We start from the raw sequence: 26982 nt of genomic DNA, 5'->3' as shown, positions 1-26982 counted from the left end.
CTGCCTGAGAGTTTAAAACGCTAATTTCATTGAAGTCCGGTTGGTCATCCATTTGTGGGACTATTCATAACCCTAGGTATAATCCCTGTGTACAAATCCTGAAATATGGAAACTAGCACACTGTGGGTGACCCAAGTGTGAACCAAGGTAAAAGGGTTGAGATGTGGCATACACACCACATAGAAGAATGCCACCCCTCTGTGTTACCGGGCAATACTAGGTGGGAGATGACTCATCAACCGGTGCTTGTTTGTTTGTTATTTGGTTTTTAGGAGCATTAGCAACTAAGGCCATATTGCTCCGGGATATGCGGTGGTCATTCCCTGACCTTTCCGCATCCTCTGTATTTGGTGGTGATGGGTTCGAACCCCGGTCTAATCAACAAGCGTGTGCTACACACTACTGCTCCTTCCCACCTGGCTACGGAGGCGCCATCAACCAGTGCATACCACCACTTTGCTTATTAGAGGCTTGAAGCAGTGGAACCCATGTTTAGTCTCCAGAGCAAAGCTCTGGTAAACCCTCCCCCATCTCTTCCATCATGCAGTATGATCACTGTCTTTTGAAATTGATGGACATAATGGCGAGATCCAATCTTCCTTACATTTCGAGGGTACAGCTCTTAAACAGTGTTCTTAGGCCATTTGCTGGTTACTACACCAAACTAAAGCAACTGCTAACTCTCTAGGAGCCTTCCAGATCAGCTATTGTATAATCTCGCTGCCTCTGCTTTGCCAGATAGTGGCTGGAGGGAGTCCGAGTAGTATGCATGGGGGGGGGGGCATTGTTGAGGCCACATTGTGTTAAGCAGCTGGGTACATATTACTATGTGTATGCTATATCCAATAATTTCATTACTTCAATCATCAACCCCCCCCCCCCAGCTTTTTCTTACTACTGAATACACTTCCGGATCAGCTATTGTATAATCTCACTGCCTCTGCTGTGCCAGATAGTGGCTGGAGGGAGTTCGAATAGTATGCATGTGGGGAGAGGCGGGCATTGTTGAGGCCACATTGTGTTAAAGAGCTGGGTACATCTTACCGTGGTTTGTGTCCAAATCTTCAGTTTCATTTTCTGCCCACACCAAAGCTCGCAACAATTGTAAGCAGTTATTAATCAGTTCAAACTAAATTTCGAACAGGCTAAGAGTAGAAAGCTTGCTTCATGTCAAAATGGTAGTCGAGCATTCTGGTCTCTTGCCAAAGCTATGGGCTGCAACTTTTTTCCATCTCTGTTCCCACCTCTGTCAAAACCAGATGGTTCTGTTGCCACTTCAGCCAAGAGTAAAGCTGACCTGGTAGCATCCTATTTTTCTTCCAACTAGTATATTAATGATCTTGGTAAACCACCTCCCACCATTTTCAGTACGCTCCATTTAATGCCTCCTGTGGTCTTTCATCAAGAGGATGTCAGAAGGATTTTGATGAATGTTGATTCTAAGAAAGCTCCAGTTCCTGATGGTATTCCTCCACTTGTTCTCAAAACCTGTGCTCCTGAACTTACTCCTGTTCTGTGTTGCCTTTTTTCACTTTCTTATTCTAAAGGTGTTTTTCCTTCTGCTTGGAAATTTGTTCACATCCAGCCAGTTCTTAGAAAGGGTGACAAATCCCTCACATTCAATTATTGTCCAATTGGGCTTACTCTTACTGTTTCTAAAGTAATGGAGAAATCAAGTAACCGCCAACTCTTAAACTATCTAGAAACCTGATCAATAATTGCCAGTATGGAGTCAGTCACTGTTGAACTACTGGTGATATTCTGGCTTATGTTACCCATTTATGGACAAATTCAATGGAAAAGTTTGGTGAAACATAAGCAGTTGCTCTTGACATCTCAAAGGCTTTCGATCGTGTTTGGCATAAAGGTCTTCTAAACAAGCTTCCATCTTATGGTTTGCCAACTGTTTTTTGTAATTCGTTATCCAGTTTTCTCTCTCTCTGATTGCTCACTGATGGTGATGGCAGATGGCTCTCTGGCTTCTAACTACTCCACTAATGCTGGTGTTCCCCAAGAGTCAGTTCTTTCTCCCACTCTTTTCCTCTTGTATATTAATGACCTCCTTCCATTGACCAGAAATCCTCTCCGTAGTTTTGCTGATGATAGCACATTGCATTCCACTATCCAGTTTGAGAAACCTTGCCATGCTCAAACAGCTTCAACTTTTTGAATATCCACTACCAATTCCTTAAATGCTGATCTCCAGTAATTTTTTAGTAGGCCAAAGATAACTTAATTTCAATCCTTCTAAAACTCAGTCCTGTCATCTCTCACCAAAAGGATTCTTCTGCTCCTGTGCTTTGCTTCGATGACACTCAGATTTCCAGGCAAGTTCATGTACGTCTATTGGGGATTACACCAACTTCTAATCTCCCTTGGCATACCCAAATTACAAATATTGCTTCCTCTGCATCTAAAAACCTGGGTTTTCTCTTTCGCTTTTGGCATTACTTTCTTCCAAACAGCTGTTTACTCTGTACAAATTGCAAACCAACTTACCATGAAATATTGTTCCCACATTTTGGGTGGTGCCCCCTAAACCTCACTCAGGCTTCTAGATTCCATTCAAAAGAGGGCAGTTTGGTTAATTAATGACTCATCAACATCCCTTTACTGTCTAACTACAAACTTACAGACCCAACTTTTCTTCCTTCTCATTTATTCATTGAACTTCAGTTTTCTGGTACAACCTTCCTTCATACATATGGGCGCCTCCGTAGCCAGGTGGGAAGGAGCACTATTGCGTATCACATGCTTCTTGATCAGACCGGGGTTCGAGCCCGTCACCACCAAATACAGAAGATGCGGAAAAGTCGGGGAATGACCACCGCATATCCCTGAGCAATATGGCCTTAGTTGCTAATGCTCCTAAAAACCAAAACAACAACAACAACTACCTTCATACATATTTCCTGAAAATTGCGATTTACAGAAGTTCAAGTGTAATGTCAACAAATATCTTCTTTCATCTTTTCAGTCTCTAACCCATGCATGATACTAAGTACTATAGGGTCTAATACCTCATATTTGAGGTTTTTATAAAGCTATGCCACTCACCTCCAACTTAGAGGCTGTAGCAGCTCATCTTACAGTGGGTTTCCTCTTAACTGTTTGCTCCATTTACTTTCCCCTCTAAGAACGACATCACCAAGGCTGATCTTGATGATCTCTTTAGGCAATTGACATCCCCATTTTCTGTAAATAGTGGATTTCAGTGGATACAATACCCTGTGGGGTAGTGCTGACATCAGTGGAAGTGGTTGAACTATTGTGCATATGCTCAGAAACAATGACGTGGCCCTTGTGAATGTGGGACATAACACATTTTTTCGCATGCCTACCCGTACACTTACTGTGATTGATCTCTCTATATGCTCCCCTTCTCTCTTCCTAGTTTGTACATTGGAGGTAAGACACCATAGTCAGAAGGAATCTTGCATCCACTTTGCATCTTCCATATGCATAACATAACATAACATATGCAAACACATATCGCACCCTTCATCAATCCCTACAGTATAATGGCTCCTGCAATTGCAAGCACTCTTGGGAGACATTTGCTGAAGTGTCTGCCAAAACAGCTTGCAATCCTGAGTTTCTCACCCTAAAACAAAATGCTGAAAATCAACATTTGAAGTTATCAAATAACTGTGAATGGTACAATCAACCTTCACAGAATGGGAAATGAAAGTGGCACTATCACTATCCCATTTGAGTGCCATTGGGCCAGATTACATCCATTATGTGACGATTAAGCATCTTTCATCTGAATCTATGGATCGGCTGTTCTGTTTGTACAGTGAAGATGGATTTCTGGATTCCTGACATAAGGCACTCGTGCTGTCTTCCCAAAGCCAGGAAAAGAGCCGAAATTTCGAAATAATTTCTTTCTGATTGCTGTCATAAGCAGCTTGTGCAAGATCCTGGCAAGGATGGTCAGTGCTTACCTTGTAGTATTTAGAAGCAAATGACCCCCTTCCCAAAGTACCCAACATATGTGAGAAAAAACTTCATAAGTCGAGTTTTATTTAACTCCGGAATGACTAATAAAATATTGCTATATCCCTGATATGCCAAAATTACAAAAACCGCATAATATCCTCAGAACAATGAAGAAAAATAGTTATATATTTTTTATATATTAGTTATATATATATATTGAAAAATAGTTATATTTTTAATTAATTCAATTAAAAACTATATGAGGCAGAATGGAACATAAGAAAAGAAAACATAAACTGATATGTATTTCACAGCCTTGGTTATTATAGTTGACTTCATTGATGCCGATCCCTTCACTGATATGTATTTCATAGCCTTGGTTATTATAGTTGACTTCATTGATGCCGATCCCTTCACCGCTTCTCATATTCTGCCTTTGTCCTTTATTATAGTGTTCACTGTTGACAGTGACAAATCTAAATTCCGCATGATACTTGTTAGTGTTTGACCATTTTCATACATCCTTATTATTTTAATTTTCTGATCCAGATCGATTGCTTTCCTTTTCTTGGTAAATTTAATAGTATCACATATTCTCCTAGTCAGCACCATGATAATGGTAAAAATGAAATTTTCTGTAAAGAACTCCACAGGGTTAAGGCAGAAACACACTATCACCTCATGCAAGCTCACATGCTGACATTTTACTGAAGCACGTTTCTGGAGATCACTACCATAAAACAATAAAAGCAATTTGCAGTTTCCTATTTATTGGACTTTTCTGTAAGTGCAATCTATTATAAACTGATAGTAAACTTGATCTTATTGCATTTGTGATAATACCGAAAGCTGGATTTCTGTGGGTTTTTACGTTATTGTGGTGAAATGTGTGTGTCCCCTTCACTGAAATCTTCAGGCATATAAAAAACATAAATAAATTTTCAGAATCTTCTCTTTATTCCTATTTTTTAAGCTTTGTACACTTGTTGCTCCTTATCTCACTTGTGCAATTTGTGTGTACTGTGTTCGTCATTATTGATTCCCCTGTAAGTGGGCACTTGTACATGGTGAGTGGAGGATGATGCTGCTGGCCTTCCAGATTACTATTTTACTCCCATACCTTGGTTCCAGAGTTACATCATTGGAATCCGGCATGTGCAGCCATGTGTTGTGGCCCGTGGAAACTTGGAAAGGGGGATCCTGGTAGTTGAGGGGCCTAGCCTTAATACACCATCTTGATCCCCTGGTTTGACAAGACAGGAGGTCCTGGACCAGCCTGACTGGGATAAATTGGCAGGTGGTTCTTACTGCTAGGGTCAACTGCATTACAATAAGTCTCCCTCCCTTTGGTCCTGGGACAGAATAAAGGCTTATTGGAAATGTGGCAGTATGGTGCACCTAAGCAAACTTGGCATCCCCTCATAGGGCTCTATGGTGAGTGAGGTACTTAGGGCATCGGAAATTTTTATCTTACTCATACGAGTAAGATAAAAAAGTTAAATCCTATTTCTTCTGGGGGCCCCAACGAAGCCCCTACCTAATCGATCAGATAATTACACCAACTCTGTTAAAAGATCAGAACTGAGGATAAAACACTATCTGTGACACCACTTTTCCTCATTCTCCATTCTACTGGAGAATAGGCTATTGGAAAGATGTCACTCTTCTTTATCCAGAAAGGATTAGAAGGGATAAGAGGATCACCTAAATCTGCAAAACGGCTGCATTCTTGAGACACTTTCATCGGAGCATTAAATGCAAAACATACAGAAAAAACCTTGAAAGCAACATCAATAGGGAGAATACCTATCATCGTTACCTCCCACAAAACTCTGAACTCATCATGCATGGTCAAATCAGACTGGGATCTTCTTCACATTTCTGAAGAAGAGATCTGCTCTGAATTGAAAGAATAAAGAGAGACAGCTGTCAAGGGAATATCCATGTGAAAGGATGGGAATCTCATTCCTACCCGAGTTCTCATCCTTACATTCTCATCCCCATAGCCTCCAAGTGCCATCAAGGCGAGCTATCTAAACTGCCCAGTGAGGATGTACATGCCAAACCCACTGGAGTGTTTTAGATGTCAAAAGTATGGCCACTCACAAACAGTTTGTCATGGTAACCCTGCCTGTACTCTATGTGGTGCCAAAGATCACAAGAGCAAGGAATGTTTAGCTCCTAAGCCAAATTGTACTAACTGCCAAGGAGAGCACTCTGCATACTCCTGAGCATGACAGAGGTGGAAGGACAAAAAAGAGATTCAAAAATTAAAAACAGCTGAATATCTCCTACCAAGAGGCCAGAAAACGTATCCAATCAATAAATAGTACCAAGCCCTCATGCGTCCAAAGTTTCTGGGAAGAGTATCATCGGGACCCAAACTGATATGACTGTTTCCTCAAGGAAATTGTTCACTCCCATCGCTTGCTATTTATTGAGTTCACAAGAGCCCACCAATAAATCACAGTCAGGTACCATTCCTATATCCATACCTCCTAATACTCCCCCAGTACCAAAAGAAATTACTGGAGAAACAAACAAGAAGCCTGAAATACCCCATAGCTCCCAAGGAAAAATGGATGTTGAGGATAAGGAGGTACACAATGATTCAGTCTTGTAACTCTTTGCTGAGGACGAAATGGACCCAGGACAGCTTCCATACTTCCCCAAATAAGATAAATCCAGGACTGACAAAAGTAAGCCCTGAGCACCTCTGAAGCTATCTGATGGACCCAACTAAACCAAATAATAGATAAATTCCTACAGTAGAATTGTTGTCGATTCCAGCGAAATACTGATGATATCAAGGCCCTCCTGCAGAAGCACGAGCTAGTCTGCTTTTGCTTGCAGGAGACTCACCTAACGGCAAGTGATGACCCTGCCATGCATAACATCATAAGGATAGAATTGCACATGGAGGAGTGGCTATCCTTGTGGTCAACCATACCCCAGTTCAGCTGTTGCGATTTGCTTTACAGTGGGTGTTTTGTTAATTGTTTGCTCTATTTATTAACCACCTGGGACTGATGTTTCCCAGGAAGACCTTGTTGATCTTGTAATACAGTTGCCACCCCTCCTTCCCCTTTCTTACTTCTCAGGGATTTTAATGGGCATAAAATCCTGTGGGGTAGTGCTAGTATTAATGGAAGGGGACAAGTCATAGAGCATATGCTCACTAACAATGGCCTTTCCCTTCTAAATGTGGGAACTAACACCTAATTACATGCTTACCCGTTTTTCTGCCATTGATCTCTTTATCTATATGATCTGATCTCTCGTTAGGTTACTGAAAACTGTTCTCTTATGTGATCTGGTTTTGGTGCATTACAGCCTTAGTTGCTAATGTGCAAATAAAAAGCCAATCTAAAAACAGCCATCAACAAACCAACTCCTCCAGAAGAGAACAGCAAGGAAAAGTCGTCAAAACCATCCCTTCAACCACAAGAACAAGTGGAAATTGAGAAAAAGGAGGTGACAGAAGATGCAGTCCTGGAACCATTTTTTGCAGAGGAAGAAATGGACACCTGATAGCATCCATACTTCGCCAAAAAAAAAAAAAAAAATAATATATATATGCATGAAGAATCACTACTGATAATCAGATCAAGAATATAACTCCCTCTAGTTCCCTCCCGAACATGTTTCTATAGAAAACAATCATCCAATAAATCCACAAAAGCCTTGCTAGTGTGTGAATGACCAACCCACAAATTCCAGTCAATATCCAGAAAATTAAAATCCCCCATTATAAGAGACACTAATTTACTGGCCCACTCTATTTCTCTGCATAATTGCTCATTATACGCATCCGATTCATTAGGCCCATAACACACACCTACTCTCAACTTGTTTTTCCCAATGCTTATGTCACATCAAACAGAAAGGGCGTATGTGTACAACAATATCACCCTTTGTGCCCTTAAAGGATGATATCTGCCCTGTGTCACCAACCTTTGCCCCTGGCAGACATACCCTGGTCCTGTTCCAACTATCCTTTTTGCACAATATGTTCCTGGGCGCCTCCATAGCCAGGTGGGAAGGAGCAGCAGTGCGTAGCACACGCTTCTTGATTAGACCGGGGTTCGAGCCAGTCACCACCAAATACGGAGGATGCGGAAAGGTCAGGGAATGACCACCGCATATCCCAGAGCAATATGGCCTTAGTTGCTAATGCTCCTAAAAACCAAATAACAACAACAACTTGTTCCTTTGGGACCAGCGCATTCTGCCTTGGGGGTTGCCACTGTGTTGCGTGATGTTCAAGTGCAAGCTCTGGCATTGATGTGGGCTGCTGAGAGCTTGGTGGGTCCCTCAATTTAAATCCTTCAAGGGCATCCACCCTGTCTTTCAAGCTCTCATATAAGCCCATACTCACCTTGAAGAATACATGGAAGTAACATGTCCAGTATTCCCACGTCAGATGAAATTATCAATACACCAAGAAAAGCATAAGGTATCAGGATCTAAGAAGCAGTCAGGTGAAATGATCAATACTAAAAGTAAATAATGCACTTATTGTTCGATGGAACTGTAGAAGTATACAAGGGAATGAACATGAGCTAAAAGATCTGATTAAGATGTCTCTTTATTTAAATGATATCAATCATTTGATAGAACATAGCCTGCAATAAAGTAGAACATAACAGCTGACTGTTTTCATCTAATGCCCCATCAAAATTTGTCTTTTGAAAAAATAGTTTAATTTAAAATGTCAATGAATTATATCAGCTAAAAGAAAAGTTTTTCTCTGTTGTTAAACTGGTTTATTTTGGGAAAATTTAACTCTATTAATGATAAATTATACAGTTCGATATAACTTTGAGTGCCTTCATTAGAGATTTGCAATTAAAAAATTTAGATCATTCAACAAAAAATTAAATTATTTAGCAAAAGCTTATCACAGCAGTACTGAACTTCTAAATCTGTAATTAAAAAAATGAACTCACAGAAGGTGAAAGATGAAAAAAAATTAAAATTAACTATTTAAAACATGCCCTGAGGAAGAAAGTGCACAGCTGTTTAATACACAATTCCAATTTTTTTTTATAGATGACAACCTGTGAAAAAGCTGTGCACTTCTTTCTTCCTTAGGGCATGTTTTAAATAGTAATTTTAATTCATTTTTCACCTTCTATGAGTTAGTTCACTTTTTAATTACAGATTTAGAGTTGAGTACTGCTGTGATAAGTAAGCTTTTGCTAAATAATTTTATGAAAAACTTACAGTACTCCAAACTCTATCTAAACTAATACAATTATTATTCAACAAATAATGTTTATATTGCGGATAGCCTTACTTGTGCTGGGATAACGGAAGTACAATGGCAGTATGAATATATCATCATTTATTAAATAATCTAAATATTCTTATTGTTAATCACCAATGCAAAATTGTACTGAAACATATACAGTTAGTCCTCGTATAATGCGTGTTTACACTACACGAATTCGATCATACATGATTTATAAATAGGAGAACGATATCTTATATAACACGAACCAAATTCACTTATGCATGATTCGTCTTTGTGTTTACAAGAAATGGCAGTCAAACGCGAAATCACCCCAACCGAACGCAACACGATAGGAATGAAGAGAAGATTCTGAAAATGTATTTATGTGTTTTATATCAGTGAAGGGGAAACACATTTCACCATAATAACGTAAAAACCAACACAATTCCAGCTATCGGTATAATCGCAAATGCAATTAGATTGAGTTTATAACAGATTCCACTAGCAGGAATGCAACTGGAAATTGTTTTTATTGTTTTATGGTAGTAATCCTTAGAAATGTGCTTTGGTAAAATATGAGGTGTTAATAGTCTATCTCTGCTTTTACGATGTTGTTTATTCAGTTGCTACATGTGCGCAGCTTTGTTTATGTGTATCAAGCATGCCTCCTCATTTTGTAATTGTGCTTTATTCCCTAAAAATGAGTAAAATACTTAAAAGGTGCGAAAAGGAAGCGTTCTGGTGAAGACACTGCAGATTCAGAGAGAAAAAGAAAAGCAATATCGATAAACAGAGGCGGACTGTGTCAAAAATTCTTACCCGGGAAAATTTGTAGTGGCCTCATACTATGGTTTATGGCCAAAATCACACCGGTGTCTCCTCGGTAAGGCTTATGTCCAGTCCACCTCTGTCGATAGAGAAAAAATAGGAAATTGTGAAACGCTTTGAGCGAAATGAAAGACCATGTGATATTGCACATGCTACAGACCTAAATGAGGCAATGGAGAGAAAATAAAAACAACTTTTATAGCAGGAACAACTCAAAGTGTAATTAAAATCCATTCGATTAAGACACAAAGAATTGGAAGAGATGGAACAGCTGTCATCTGTTTGGATAGAAAATCAAACAAAAAACAAGTTTGCTTACAATAGAAGCAAAAGCATTAGTAATTTTTTATTACGTAATAGTTGTAATAAAATACGTATTTTATTACGATTATTTATTGTGTTTGGTAATGTTTTGGTTACAAATGTGTGTTCAATCTTGGGTGGTCGGCACCTAACCCTATTTTTCCCATAGGGCCTGTTGTTTATATTGCACAAGGGTTTCTAGGAACACAACTATCGTGCTATACGAGGACTGACTGTACCTCTACTGTTCAATTAAATTATTCCAAAATGAAAATTTACCCTCTCTACCCAGCTCTCAGCTAAAGAGAAAATATTGACTGCATAATACTTTCATTGATGTGTTTCTTCTTTTATAGGCGAATAAAAAGCAGAATGAAGAAATGCAAGCACAGTATGGCTTTTGTATTATAGATGGTCATAAACAGAAAATTGGTAATTTTAAGATTGAGCCACCAGGTTTGTTTAGAGGACGTGGTGAGCATCCTAAAATGGGTATGCTAAAAAGGAGAGTTCAACCTGAGGATATCATCATTAACATTGGCAAGTAAGTCAGTAATTGAGTTTATTTATCATTTACTATACATATATATATATACACACATATATGGATTACTTGCAAATCACGGTGCCCTTGAACCAAACTGTGTCTGCTTATAATAGTTCTTGAAGAAATGAAATCATTTATAAATTTAGCCCCTCCACTTCAACATCATTACCTAAGCTTAAGCTACTTCTGTATCTTTAAAAACCTGACTAAACCAATCTCTGCTTGAGTTTAAGAACTTTCTGGGAATTAAAAATGAAGTTACCATTTTGTTCATTTTTATTTGCTTTACTGTCTTAGTGGGTCCTATAAAATATAATTATATCATATGTAGTTTACTCCTCTTTTTTTTTTTTTTTTTTTTTAGGTCTCCCTGAGTAAGTTGGTAATGCTCTGTCTTATCAGTAGTAGAGAGGTCAGTTCACTGAACTGAATCAGCAGTCCCTGCCTCAAATAAAGCAAAAGAAAAATATAGTTTGAGGATTAAAAATTTTTTTTTTGGTAGTTGTTTGCGCATCGGCTTCTGTGGCCATAGTGCACCTCCCAAGGTTTTTTGCAGTACTTTGATCCAAGCCCGAGGCAGGATTCAAACCTGCGACCTTTGGGTTGCCAGGCAGGCACTTTACCCACCCAGCTAGCCCGGTCAGCGAGGATTAAATGGTTTTATATTCTTAATGCTATTGAATTGCCCAAATCGAACAATCCATTTTCTGGCTGTCTATAGGAAAAGAGCTTAATGTATATTTGATGATTTAGTTTTTGTTTTGTCCATTCATCCAAATGGCATGATGGAGCTCCCCCCCCCCAGTTAGTATTCCCACATTGTTGGACTAATACTGACGTGGCATTTCCCATGTTATATTCCTGTGGCATAACTATTTTATCAGTATATTTAGCCTGCATTTTTCCATAAATAAATCACCTCAAAGAAACCACAATCCTCTGGGCTGCTGGAAGATTGTGGTGGTTCAAAATATAAACACTAGGCATTGTGTATTTTGGAAATGGTTTCATAATTCCAGAGACCTACGATGTGATTTAGGGGCGGAATATCACAAATACATACTATATACAGTAAACCTGGTTAATCAATTTTGATTTAAACAGGTTCAAAATATCTGTACAGGTTCAGAACATTTTTTTTCTTGTTTATACTCCAGCACTACCACCAGGTCAGTGGAGTTTACAATAAATGATCAATACAAATGCTAATCGTATATAGCAGTCACAGGCTTGAACCCTGGTCCACTCAAAGAGCATGTGCTACTGCACTCTTGTTCATGACCATTTGGCTACATCAGACCTAGTATGTCAATATCAATTAATTGAGAGAAGTTTTTAGTTAGATGTTATTAAAACTGCAGAATTTTACAATTCTCATTTAAAATAATAATCTTTTAGTTTTGTGTAATAGACTTTTGTGAATAGAAGGTTAGCACATTGATTTATATATACTTAATGTATACAAACTGAGGAAAGACAGTTGCAGAATAAATGTGCAGAAATTTGTCTCTAGCTAGTGAGTGGTTGATTGTTGGAACAAACTTCCATCTGTTGTCGTGGAAGTAGATAGCTAAAATAAATTCAAGAAAGAACTGAACAAACTTTTGGAGAGGCGATGGGAAGTGTGTTTTTTTTTTTGTTTTTTTTTTTATTGGCTGATGCTGTATAAATTTGCTTTCTTGCATCACATGGCACTGCTAATGCTAATTTAGTCAATATGGGAAAGATAAATTGGGCTGTGAAGAATTTCAGTAAATTTCTTGCATGTGACAACAAGCTTGCTCAGTTTTGGTCCCCCCCCCCTCCCTTAACAGTTATATAGCTCAGTTTATACAAGCTGTACGTAGAATCTCCTAACTGCTTTTCTGTCTTTATTTTTGCAGAAAAATACTTAAACTGCATTAAAATCTGAATTTTTAAAAATTCTGTGAATAAGTTAACAGTTTATTAAAACTAATATAATTAAAGATGTAATTTCTTTATAAAATGGTTTTTAATTCCTAACTACAGAGCTTGGAAACTGCTAGGTCATTACTTGCTCCATATGCCACATATCTTTTGATTTCCTGCCTTGGGTCTGAGTATTTCCTGATCTTTCTCTGATATGTTTTCTGGAGATTGTTGGTATTAGGCACAGCTATGTCGACCAGGTAGGTAGTGATTTCCTTCTTGTTAAGGAAGGTTGTCTGGTTTGTTGTGCAGGCTCGTCTTTTCTGTTGTTATAGCATGGTCACAGTAGAGTTTGTGAGTAGTTGTCTCTAGTATGGCCTGAGGCTTGTACTTGTCATACAGTAAACTTTCTTTGATCAGCTAATATTTTTGTGCTAGCTTCTGATGTAATATTCTGGTGGCCATTATGTCATGATTACTTCTGGGAAGTTTGTCACTGTGGGGTTGACTTTGTGTATCTTCAGATATTTGTATGTCTCTCCCTCCGTCATGGCTTCAATCTCTTCATCAGTAGTCAGCTGGTAGTTTTGTCCAGCTGGATGTCCTTGATGTAATCCATGGGTCTTGCATTTGTATAAGCCAAATTGCATCGTGATGTCAGTGCTGAACTCTTTGGTGATCTGGAGTAGCTGTTGGAGTTGATTCTCAGTTGTAGCATACAGTTTAATGTCATCCATGTATATCATGTGGGACAGGGTATATAGGTTGTTCCTTCTTTCTTTGAGGGTATTTCCTCCATATTTGCTGTTGTTCAGTATGGTGGACAGTGAGTTGAGTGTTAGACAGACCCACATTGTGCTCAGGGCACTGACATCACCATGATAGACTTCTCTCCTGAATGGATTGGCCTTGTTGTGATGTGACTTCTCTCCTGATTCGATTGGCCTTGCTCTAACAAACCCAGCCTGTATTTCACTGGTTTCTTGGGTCTTAGTCCTTAGCCTTCAGGTAGGTGATTCCTTGAGTAAGAAACTCTAGGATTCTCTGGGTGACTTATCTGGGTTACTTCTTGTCACCTCATTGGTACTGGGGTCAGTTGGCCTATCTCGACTCTTAGTTCATCTGTCTTCTGCTAAAGCCTTCTTTCCCCTTGCTGGTGGTTCTTCATTTTTCCATTTCTTCTATTGCTGTTCTCTTGTTTCTCTTCCGCTGATCCTGGTGGTTGCTACTGCAGCACAGTACGTGGCTGTATGGATGGCCTCCAGTTTTGCTTTGTTATTATTGAGATAATTTGGTACTATTTGCTGATTGAGGCATGCTATTATTTGCCAAAGTATTGTATTAAGTCTCTCCTTCAGTATGGTGTGGGTCTTTGTGGGTTCCTTTTAATTCTTTGAGGGCTTTCCTCCACCTGTCTTCTCTTCTGGGTATCATGACTTTGTCTGTTTCCACTTCAGCTGTCTGTGTTGTATTTCTTCTTGCTCTTCCTCCTCTGGTTCAGTGTTGTCGATATTCTTTGTTCTTTGCAGTTGGGTGCTCACATCCTGTTTGATTTTTTTCAAAGATTGCAAGAGCTATCAGATTTGTGATATTCGCTGTTCAGTGACCTGAACAGTCGGATCGTTCCAACCACTTGGTATGTAGTTTGTCCTCTACGTTGTCATATCAGTCTCTAGCTTGATTACCTTGTAGTACATTTGCATGATGAACATATTCGTTTGTAAGCTCTTTCATGCATTGGTGTTAATTCTCACTTGGGTGGTCACTAGTGCAGTTGCTCTTGAAGCTCTTACAGTTGTTTGGGCTGGATGGTTTTGCCCTTTCCTTGTGGTAGCTGTATGGGAGACAGTGCCACTTGCTCTGCTGTTGTCCTCAGGAGCCTGTCTCTTACACTTTTTAACCACCCCTGTGCCTTAAGGCCTGAATGTGAGTAACTTTAACTTGCACCACATTCAATACAGTATGATCATTACTTCTCTTCAACGTCAGTTATCTATGGAGGTGGACCTGTTTAGCTTCGGATTGTCTGGTGGTGGTGTTAGTTCTTGGGGGCGGCAGCCCCCGATGGTGCCACCATCTACCTAAGCTGTCACTTCAACCTTGTTATTGTTATTAAATAAACCTTATAAAAATAATAATAAACCAACCTTATGAAGACACTTGTGTTTTCATGGTAGGGAAAGCAAGACAGAATTTGAAAAGCAGGACTGTTGCGAATTGAAGATATCAGTGGGATGAATAGTCATTATAGATAAGTTGATTTGCTGTATGGCATTATGTAGGTTGCTCCTGGCTACTCAGGAGATATTCTATAAAAATAAGCCTTTAGTTGATTGCAGTGATCAGTTAGAAATTTGTCCCATATATACATTTTTGTTGGGTCAGTGTCCACTTTTCTGCAGAAATATTTGGGAAGAGAAGGGAGTTATGTAACTATTCTAATAAATTCCTCTATCAGTGTATGTGAGAGAAATTCTGTTAATGAGCTGTTGTTGGAAGATTAGGTGTGTTGGCTACTGTGTAAATGTTTATAAGAAATATGCTTATTTTATCATCGTTGATGCATGTTCACTTCTCAGTGTTTTAACTACTGCACATCTTGAAATTGATAAATAGAATTCCTTCTTATTGCTTTTTTTGTTACATTTCAAAGAAACAGTCACTGAACATATTTTTACACAGGTGTCATTTCAACTAAATGGAGGACAATATTAATGCATGCTAATGCTTTCTCCACACAAATTCATTGTACCTTCAACCCTTTATGTTCTTTTACACTAGGTTTCAAGGCTCACTGTCTCCAAGTATAAACAGCTCCTTCCCACCACCACCAACATATTCACACGATGCATGGTGGTAACTTTGGCAGAAGTTGCATACGATATGTTTGACAGATTTTTCAGTTTCTCTTGCATGGCTCAAAGTGCAACTATTCAACTGCTGCAGTATTTTATACTGTAGTGTTTACAATTTTAAATCATTTTGATATATCTTCATTTAGAAAAAAATAAATCAGTTGCACAAGTTGCTAGTAAACATTTTTTAGTATAATGTGTATGGTGCAAGCCTTACTGTTTTGCTGCTCTTGCCCAAAAAAAAATAATAATTATTATTATTTTATTATTATTTTTTTTTTTTTTCATTTATTTATTATTATTTTTTTTTTCTTTTCATTTATTTATTTTTATTATTTTTTTTTTTTTTAAAAAACACCACACACAACAGGTATTCGAACCTATAGTACTTATTACCGTGCATGGGGTGAATCTTCAGCAGACTGAAGATACTTGCTATCATTAGATTTGAATTTCTGTAGATTGTAGTCATCAGAAAATACATGTGAAGGTAGGTTGTTCCAGAAAACAGAAATTAAAGGGATAAATGAGAAAGAAGAAAAGTTGGTACTGTAAGTTTGAAGTTGGACAGTAAATGGATGCTGATTGGTTGCAGCACATGTTTTTGCTACAGTGGAAGTGGGTGGGGGGGGAGGGGGAATTAATAAGGTTGGTTTAGAAGAACAGTGTCCATGGTATTATCTCTAGAAAATTGCAATAGAAAATGAAAAAGACATGTGGGCAACTGTACACTGAGATATAAAGTTCTCTGAGCAGTGCAGACATTCTACCAGGACAGCACACAGCTGGTATGTTAATCTGGGATTGCCAGACATTACTCATTTTGCAAGTGAGTTTCTGGACAAGTATGTGAGCTATGTGGAGTGAACTTTTTTGGGGAATGGTTTGGCTACATCTTCATTACTGTGTACAGATATGGAGGCCTCCTTTTAGGAATGATGTGGAACAAGTGCAGAAAAGGGCTCCGATTGGTGTGGGGAATAGAAGGGTGTCTTACCAAGAAAGGCTTCAGACTGTAAATTGCAGCATCGTAGGCACCTAGTCCTCCTGACTAGGCACCTACTCTGAAATACTACTTTTGCTGTTTATGATAATCACCTTTAACATTAGTTGAGGCATATAATGCAAGAAAACAAGCTTATACAGCATCAACCAAAGGGGGGGGGGGAACCCTTCACATTTCATAAATCTGGTCACTCCAAATGTTTGTCTAGTTCAGCCTTAAATTTATTTAAGCTATCAACTTCCCCAACAACGGATGGAAGTCAATTCCAGCAACCAACTACCCTCTGGCTAAAAGCAAACTTCCACACATCTATTCTACATCCATCTTTCCACAATTTCAGTCTATGCCCCCTCATGTTCTTAATCTGAGGAAGAGGCAGTATCCCGTCAGCATTGAGCCTGCTCAAACCATTCACAATGTTATAAATCAGATCACCTTGCAGGTGCCTAGTCTCCAGATGCTGCAATTTCCATAACTTAAACCTTTCTTCATAAGAGCACCCCTTTATTCCTTTCACCAATCTTGTTGCCCTTCTCTGTACTCGTTCTAGCAACTCTGCATCCTTCCTAAAATGAGGCCTCCAGACCTGTAAACACAACACACCTTGAGTACTGTGTATATCGAGCCTCCTTAATTCATCCGGCATCCATTTAAGCCTGAATCTTGAACCGTATTTCTTAGCTGGTATGAAAAGCCTAGTAGCCTCCAAGATTAAATCCCTGAAGGCTTCCTATTTAGAATTCCCTGTTGGTAACATCATCAGTTTATCTCACTATATAGAATTTAAAAACTGTCTGAAACCTCTGTAGTCATCTTTACAAAAACCCTTCCCTTTACCCCTGATGGTAGTTACATCTTTAAGTAAATCCCACATTAGTACACTGTGATCACTGTCGCCTATTGATTCCTTTATCTGCAGATAATCAGATCAAGAGTATTACTCCCTTCTGGTTGCTTCTCGAACATGTTGCTGTAGAAAACAATCCTCCAATAAATCTACAAAAGTCTTGCTAGCGTGCAAGTGACCAACCGACAAGTTCCTGTCAATATCTGGAAAGTTAAAATCCCCCATTAGAAACATTCTGATTTACTTGCCCACTTTGTTTCTCTGCACAACTGTTGTACTATAACACACTCCTACTTTCATTTTCCCTTTCTCAGTGATTGTCACACCAAACACACTCAACATTGCACTGTCAGCTGGATGCACTTCTTTAGATTTTGTATTTCTTAACTAACAGCATAACCACTCCTCCCTTCCTATCCTGTCTACCCTTTCTGTACACATTGTGCTACCCAAATTCCAATTCTGCACTGCTTATATCTGTGTCTCTGATACCCCAACAATATCTGCCTTTGATGTCTTGATCAGCACTTCAAGTTCATCAAATTTATTTACTATACTTCTAGCATTGGTGTACCTACAAGTATACATGCAGCTGTTCTTACTCTTAGTTACCCTAACACAGCCCATGTATTTTCTTGTTCCATGATGACTCCCAGCAGCTCTTGAAATCCCTAGCAACTTGCTCTCTAGGCTGCTGCTCATTACAGTAGAAGCATTGCAAGAATCACTTTTGCCTCTGCCTGTGGCTACTGTTAATCTTTCAGTCTGTGTATCCCCCCCCCAAGCTAGAAGTTTTCCAACCCACCTAACAGTGCCTCAAGAGCATCAACAAATATTCTCTCCACCCTTTCTATTTAAGTGTATTCAATCCCTGTAGAAGCAGTCTCTCCTGTTAGCAAGCACAGACCACACAAAAAAAAATTCTACCCCGTGAGCCTTGCACAATCTCTCCAGGGCTGAATTGATTGGCAAGGCTCTCATCATATACTTCCTCCTATCGTGTCTGGGCAGAATTGTAGACACTTTCAAATTTAACCTTAACTTACGACTTTTTTTTTTCAGCATTGACCTGTACTTGTTAAGTAAATCTGCAGATCTGTTAAAGTCAGTGCCAATGTGTATAACAGTATCATCTTTTGTTCCCTTAAAAGTTGATATCTTCCCTACAAAGCCATCAACTTTTGCCGCTGGCAGATATACCCTAGTCCTGTTACACCTATCCATTTTGCATAATATATTCCCCGTCTCCCTGACAATAGTGTCACCAACAATAACTAGTTCCTTTGGGACAAACGCATTCTGCCTTGGAGATTGCCACTGTGTTTCCTGATGCACAGGAGTGAGCTCTGGCATTGAGTTGGGCAGCTGAGAGCTTGATGGGCCCCTCATTAATTTCTTCGAGGGCATATACCCTACACCTCAAACTCTCAGACGCCCCATCAAAACACTAAATTAGATGAATAACACCTAATTTCTTCACAGTCTCTGCACCTAGGACACACAAAGACATCCTCCTTTGCTAGATCATGTCCTGTTCTAGAAAGGTCTGCAAACATTTCACAAATTTCTTTAGACTGTGATGCATTATAGAATCGCCCCCTTCTGTTCTCCTCCGAGCCACAGCACTCCTGTTACTTTTTGCTCATTGCTTTGCTGCTCTAGTATGGGTCATGGTTCCGTTTAAGTGTAATTTAATTAACAGTGAAATTTAATAAGATTAATAAATTTTACTGATTAATTGATAATACTATGCTAATCTAACAGATTTCTAATACAGTACTACATATTTCGCTATCTAGTTTAACATTAAACATTATGCTATGAAATTCGGGATATACATTACGCTATTCCGTATCGTATAACAGTGGCAGCACGTTACAAACAGTAAAATCTACGGACACTAAGTATTAACTTTCAAAATCACTATCTAAATTCAAAATAAACCACGGAGCTTAACTATAACTCTACTTATATAAAATAGTTTACTATAACAATTAAATCAATAAAACGACTAAATATAAATAAAAACTTATTGTTCACCTGAGCTGCAGAAATTTTGTCCAACATATGGATAACCTCATACCCAAAAAAGAACCTTATCACACTTGCAAGGCACCTTTGAACAAGACAATATGCTATGTTACTGGGATATGGCAATATAATCAATAAATTTTAATCTAATACAATCGATGAGAATTCTGTAGTTGTCTGTTCCTTCCATGGTCTAAACTTGCTTACTCTTATCCTAATTAGTATCAGTATTACTAATGGCCGCATGGCTTATGCTGCACCAGCCAAAAGAAACCCCGAATAAAACAATGATAATAAAATAAATAAATAATAATAATTAATAAAAGAAAAGGAAATTAAACCTATCATCCTATGCACTTCCCTCACCCGAAAATACTCTCTAGATTACCTTTGAATTTCCCCAAACTGTCAGCCTCTACCACCCATGTAGGCAACTTATTCTAGTAATTTACAACTTGCTGGCTAAAATAAAACTTCCTGCAGTCCAATCTAAACATTTCCTCCCGTAACTTGAATTTATATCACCTAGTTCTAGCATCATTTATAATCTTGAAAATTTCGTCCTCATTCATTTTACTGATTCCTCTCAGAGCTTTAAACACCTCAGTCAAATCTCCTCTAAGGTGTCTAGTTTCCAAACTCTGCAACCCACATATTCGAAGACTTTCTTCATAAGGACACCCTTTTGCTGATCTCACCAGGCGAGTTACCCGTCTTTGCACCCTTTCAAGAAGCTGGATGTCTTTCTTTAGGTGCGGTCTCCATACTTGAACACAGTATTCCAAGTGTGGTCTAACAAACGCCTTATATAATGAGATTATCACGTCCCTATCTCTACTTGCAAAAGTTCGATAGATCATTGATAGGACACCATGGGCCTTCCTTGCAACCTGTTGACAATGCTCAGAGAATTTCATGTCTGACCATATCGTAACACCCAAGTCCCTTTCCTCCAGTACTGGGTTTAGTTGAACTCCACCAAGTGAATAAGTTATTTTGGGATTATTGTTTCCCAGGTGTAATACCTTAAACTTTGTTGGTATTACATATGTGGTTGTTGTGCATATGTCCATAATTGAACATATGTGGTTGTTGTGAAATACCTTTTGCTCCTAGATTCAGTTCCATTACCCATTTCTGGGTGATCAGCATTGGTTGTGACCACATCGTGGAATCTACAATACTACAGTTGCTTTTTGAAGATGATGCAACCAAGTTGTATTATGTAGTTAACTTTTATCTATATGTTAAATTAATTATAAATGATTTACACTGGTATGCAAAACTTTACTTAAGGTACTCTTTACTGATGAGAGTAGATTCAGTCTCAGCAGCGATTCTGTACATCAGCTAATCTGGTGAGAGGTTGGCACATGGTATCACTCCGCAAATATCACTGAAATGGATCGATGTGGCAGTCGAGGTGTTCTCATCTGGGGAGTCATTATCTTGGATGGACGTACACAACTGCAGATACTGGAAGGTGGTACTGTAACTGGTGTATGCTAATGTACTGAGGTAATCCTTCCCCATGTGTGTGTCTGTTCCGAGGTGCCATTGGCCCCGAGTTCATGTTTATGGATGATAACGCCACACCCCCATCGCACTGCAGCTGTGATATGCTTTTGGAAAGTGAGGACATTGTTCATATGGACTGGCCTGCCCATTCTGCCAATCTAAATCCCATCGAACACATATGGAACACTCTGAGAAGGCGTCTAGTGGCATGTCCGTACCCACCAGAAAATGTTCACCAGCTGAAGATGGTGCTGACAGAGGATTGGACGATGTTACCTCAAGAACTTATCAACAACGTTGTTCTAAGTATGGACAAGCAGTGCAAAGCCTGCATCGACATTAGGGGTGGCCTTATCTCCTACTGAGGACCACCTCTTCCCTTTGTTCCATCTTTGGCAATGATGCATTTGTATCATGACAGCCATTGCTATGTTGCCATTTTTGAATAAAGTCCCTCTGTACCGTTTTGTTTCCATTGTTATGTCGGTGTTGTTTCCTTCATCATTTCTGTACCTCACAAGGTTCCTTTGGTATGCTTTTCCCATATCCAGACCACTCCTCTATGAAGCTACAGGTGAAAACCTGACTGGTCCTTAAATTTTGCACACCAGTGTATTAACTATGACCAGTGTGCCGTAAACTACCGGGTTACACCCCAAATTATAAGCACCCAACTTTATGATCTTTATGCTTGTGAGTACAGCTACATTAGATAAACAGCATAATGTGTTCACAAATGAACAATCTTTGGATATATTCGCTCTACCCCCGTGGTGTGTTAAAAAAGATAAAATTTTCTTATCAGTGTTGCATAAGAAATTAATCATGAAATTCACCCCAGGTAACTTTCATTTTCATCTTTGTTAAATGATTGGTTTGCTGTTATTCTTCATCACAACCAATAATTCAGTAACATAATACTATTGTTAGTTTACACTCTTTACTAAGATTCCATTGTACTGTACCTTTGTTGAAAATATGCTATTCTTTGAAAGATAGTCTACTCTGATCATAAAGCAAAGAATGGAAATTTAACCTCAGTCCATAGAGCAACCTGTAAAGTACTATTTGCCAATCTGGATTTTAATACTGTGTTCGTTGAACCGTGTGCTTAATAATGAGTAACATCTCTTTTAGTGCTTACAGTGACCTCAAGTCATTGGGGCTTGGTTTCCACAAGGTGTCAAAAGCACTCCATGGTGATACTAATCCTTGCAAACTTCATTGCATCCCACAAATGCTGAATTGGGCTGACATCTGCCGATCAAGTATGCCAATGAAGTATGATACTTGGACTCCTGAAGCCATTGTTCTTATGAAATGGTCCCTTATCCTGCTGGAAGTAACAATTACCAGGTGGATAAAATGTGATCAAGAATGAATTTTGTCTTCAATGCTGTTCATATATGCTTAGTATTCCGCGACATTGAACTACTAGCATCAGAGACTAAACATTGGGCACAAAAAAGTTCCCAGCACTAGCATGCTTCTACCACCAGCCTGCAATGTTTGACACCTGGCATGATGATATACATCATGCCTATCAGTGTGGAACAAGTGGAATTGGTATTTGTCGGACTAGGGACATTCTCCTCAAATGTCCTATGTCTCTATTCCCATTGTACAGTACCTGTAGGTGCTTGATTTCAACCAACTTTATGACATCTTGATGTTATCTTTATATTTCTGGTCATTTATGAATTTATCATAAACAACCAGATGATTAGACTTCTTAAAGTAAAGTGTATATAGCCGTTCTTGTTGAAATACACTGTTTGTGTGTTCCATCTGTTTTAAAACCAACCTGTATTTAAAAAAAATTCTGGTTTCCAATTTTAATTTAGTGTTTCAGGTTGATTTTGTTCCTTTATTAATATTGAGCTGAACATTGGGAAATTAGATAAGTAGATTTTTTTTAATTTCCCCCCTTATTTTTTTGTAAGAAGTGGGGGATATGATAATAAAATTTGTATATAATTAAGATGTCAGAAAAACTTTATTTTTAATATATACAGTGAAACTTCCCTTTAACGGACAGCCATGGGGAACGAAAATGTGTCCGTTAGAGAGAAATGTCCACTAACAAGAAGTCTGAGGGAGGAAAAAAAAAGAAAGAAAGAAAAATCGTTAAACGTTTAATGTAAAATTAAATTAAATTATATACATATTATGACTTTATCTTAAGAAAAATACATACAGTAATCACTTATTTTCTTCTGCACCTTCTTCCGGCTGATAATTTTGTTTTCAACATTTGTTTGGAGTGAAGAAACCATCGAAAGTCCTTCAGTATCTTCTTCAGCGGCAAAAAAAAAAACATTTTTAAACGATTGATTTGTATGAGCGCTTCTTCTATTTTCATCGGTGGTTTGTCGTTAATATATTCTTCGACAGAATGACCTCCTTCCATTTCTTCATCCTCATGAGGAACTTCTTGAAAAATATCGATGATAATGTCGTTGATATCTAGAGCACCATCTTCTGTAGTGAGGTTTGAGTCTATATCTTTGTAGCCAGGGTCACTTGTAGCGGAAGTATCGTACATTATCAATAGATGTTGAAGTTCTTGTTCTTCTTGGTGCTCCACATTGCTGTTCACAACTTCAATTTTTGCGTTTGAGAAGCCAGACTTTATAAAACAGTTCACGACAGTTTGTTTTCTAATTGCGTTTACTGAAGAGGAAATCCATTGAATCGCATCTAGGATGCTGAGTTTGTTTGCAAGGTCACTCGCACATGTTACATCATCCATGTTTGCAATGAGATGTCTTAAAACACGTTTTCTTTAGTGAAGTTTAAAATTTTTTATTATCCCTTGATCCAAGGGCTGACACTCTGCAGATGTGTTTGGTGGAAGAAAAATGATTTGAATGTTGGACAATTCAATGTGCAGTTGAGATGCAGCATTATCCATAAAAAGAATACTTTTTCTGTTTTGACGAATCATGTTTTGGTTAAAGTGACTTATCCATTCGCTTATGATATCTCGTGTCATCCACGCTTTTTTATTAGACTTCCAGTCAACATCCAAAAGATTCAACTTTATGCCCTTGAAACAACGAGGATTTTGTGGATTTCCTATAACAAGAGGTTGTTCAAAGTCTCCCAGCATATTTGTACACAATAGTACAGTCAAGCGTTCCTTAGAAATTTTTCCGCCCTGGCACTTTTCGTTTTTTAGACTCATTGTTTTTTCAGGAAGAGCTTTAAAAAACAATCCTGTTTTGTCACAGTTGTAAATAACCTTAGCTTCAAAATCACAACATAAATCTTCCAATTTGACGGTCCACTCTGTTACAACCCCAGTATCAACAGATCCACCTTTACCACTTACGGTTTTCCAAGAAATTTTATGACGAGTTTTGAACTTGTCTAGCCATCCCACAGAAGCTTTGAACTCATTTACTCCCATAGATTTCGCAACCTCCAAAGCCTTTTCCCTAATAATAGGCCCATTAATGGGAATTTTTTTAGCACGTGCGCGACAAATTTGAAGTCCAACAGTTTTCGGGAATGATTTTTGAACCTGATCATTTACGTGTTGCCAAAATTGTTTGAGCAGTTCATTTTTTTTCTTTAGGATGTCGCTTACCTGCGTCTTCCCAATTTTGAATTTTGCAGCGAGATTGCAAACACTATTTTACGAGAAGACATTGTGCACTTCACACGACACTGAACAAAACTGAAAACTGAAACTGAAAAGACGAAAGGCCGACCATATTCCCCCCCCTCCCTGCACACACCGAATTCATCAGAAGTTTTACACGTGCCTTAAAATTCTTGAAAAAGGGTTTAGAACCGCGACATAAACCTTGATAAAATTCAGAGAATCGGAAATAGAAAATAAACACACGATTGAGGCAATACGTGGAAGAAACGTTCCTAGTAAAAGGGCCGTGAGCTCGCCCGCTGTCCGTTATGGGGAGATCAAATTAAGTGCTAATCTAAACGAAATAGTGCAGATTGCCTGCCCGCATCCGTTACAGAGAATGTCCACTAGACAGAAGCTGCAAACATGTTAAAACCAATGGAGGTGAGTTGGGGAATTTGAAAATGTCCGTTGTAGAGAGAGAGATGTCCGTTAACGAGAGGTGTCCGTTAGGAGAAATTTCACTGTGTATATATATATATATATATATATATATATATATATATATATACACCCTTAATTATTTGACTATTAAAAAAGGTTTTAGATAGTTAATTTTACAATGTTGTATAGTTTGCTACAATGTTCATTATTCTTTCCTTTCAAACTTGAGGGACGCTGGAGTTCCACAGCCTCCCGGTGGTCACAAATGGAAAGAGGTTCGACATGATAACAGTGTAACTTGGTTGGCTAGTTGGACAGAAAATATACTTGGGCAAACAAAATATATCATGCTGAATCCCAGCTCAAAATTAAAAGTAAGTAAAATTTTAGTGTTTTTGTTTTTTTACATAGCTTGCCAGTTGATTTTAGCACATCCCCCCCCTTCCACTCTGTAGGAGGGGAGGAGGTGTGTTAAAAAGAAGCTCTGTAGAATGCTGCACAATTGAATCTCTATGATATGGCAATCTCTTGTCTGGCAAAACCAGCAAACCACATAAGAATCACAATTAATTAGTGAGGTTTAGCATTCACATTAGAGCTTCTTCCAGATTAGTATGTTAAGTTGGCTAGCAGCATATTCCATATTTATATTCATCTTATCAGAATATTTAGCCTGCACACTGTTCTTAATCCTTTGTTTACACTCAGTAGCCACTTTATTAAGTGCACCTACCCTGTTCGTGAAATGGAGCACTCCTTCAGTAACAGTATCACCATGTGATGTAAAGCAGACAGACAGACAGACAGACATGTAGGGATGCCGTATGTGTGCAATTCAGTGCAAGACTAGGCAAGAGACAAGTGGCTTTGAACATTGCATGGTAGTCAGCGCTGGGCATACGGGGTACGAGTATCTTGAAAACTGCATTCCTGCTGCTGGGGTTTTTATATAATCAATTATAGACTGTGCCTTGGGTGTATAGAAATTGGCTCAATAACCAAATAACATCTGGCCTCAGTAGATTCGAATAGCTCATTGGTGCAAGAAGCCACTGGAGGCTGACATGACATGCATAGTAACAGAAAAGCTAGAAACAGTCAAATAACAATCCATTACAATAGTGGAAACCAAACAGGTATTTCACAACTCTTCATACCTTGGTTCATACTTCAGATTCTACTCCTGTCAGAAAAAAAAAAAAAAAAAAAACTATGGTTATAGTGAGCTTAAGCATGCCAAACACTGAAAGACTGGGAAAATTTTTCCAGGTGTTTGGTGCTGATAGGAGGACTAGAATATGGTGAAAACAGTGGGAGTCCATGGACCCAGAAGTCAACAGTACAGGCTGATATCAGTGCATCACATGAAGGGTGACAGATATTGGTGCATCACTGGAAGAGTGACAAAAAAGCTGCCCCCAGCATTCAGTGCTGGGTCCCTGTTTTTGGAACCTGGTACTGGATGAGTTTCTGGAAATGGATACTGACAGACCCATCTTCACAGATGACCTTGTCTTGAATGTAAAGGCCGACACTCAGGCTAGACTATTCTCGACCAGCATGAAAAACTAGCAGTAAATACCCTTAAGTATTGGGCAAATACCCACCAGCTAACACTGTCTAGTTGTAAAACAAAATCAATTCTAGTAAAAGGGAATTTTAATATAAACAGGCCTCCACAAATCAGGGAAAAAAAAAGAAAAAAATAGCTCCAGTATCTAGGTAACCTTTGACAACAAAGTATTTTTTATCCACATCTTATGCACTTGGCTAAAAAAGTCAGAAATTAGGCTGCAGTGATTGCTAGGATCAGCCGCACTGACTTCGGCTTAAAGAGGAAGACATTTGCTGTTATTTATAAGGCACTCTTCCTCCCTTTAGAAAACAGGCCTTGAGCATCAGGCTGCATCACTATATAATTTGTAGTAACAACCAACAAACTGGTT

The 26982-nt window shown here is 38.6% G+C and overlaps 1 protein-coding gene across 2 annotated transcripts in view; it reads left to right on the top strand.

Annotated features, from left to right (window-relative positions):
- Positions 1-26982, top strand: part of LOC150080877 (DNA topoisomerase I, mitochondrial-like) — a 551188-nt gene that overhangs the window by 367449 nt on the left and 156757 nt on the right. For both annotated transcript variants that reach the window (XM_090381550.1, XM_090381549.1), the window contains 2 exons: positions 10666-10853; positions 25266-25410. In XM_090381550.1, coding sequence (XP_090237676.1) covers positions 10666-10853; positions 25266-25410 — 333 coding nt within the window. The remainder of the gene's footprint in view (positions 1-10665; positions 10854-25265; positions 25411-26982) is intronic.

This window comes from Mastigoproctus giganteus, chromosome 9 (genome assembly GCF_048544385.1).
Source record: "Mastigoproctus giganteus isolate SK-2022 chromosome 9, ASM4854438v1, whole genome shotgun sequence".
In the NCBI taxonomy this organism is placed as follows: domain Eukaryota; kingdom Metazoa; phylum Arthropoda; class Arachnida; order Uropygi; family Thelyphonidae; genus Mastigoproctus; species Mastigoproctus giganteus.
Note: the sequence above shows the minus strand (reverse complement) of the source record. Positions and strands in the feature narration are given on the sequence as shown.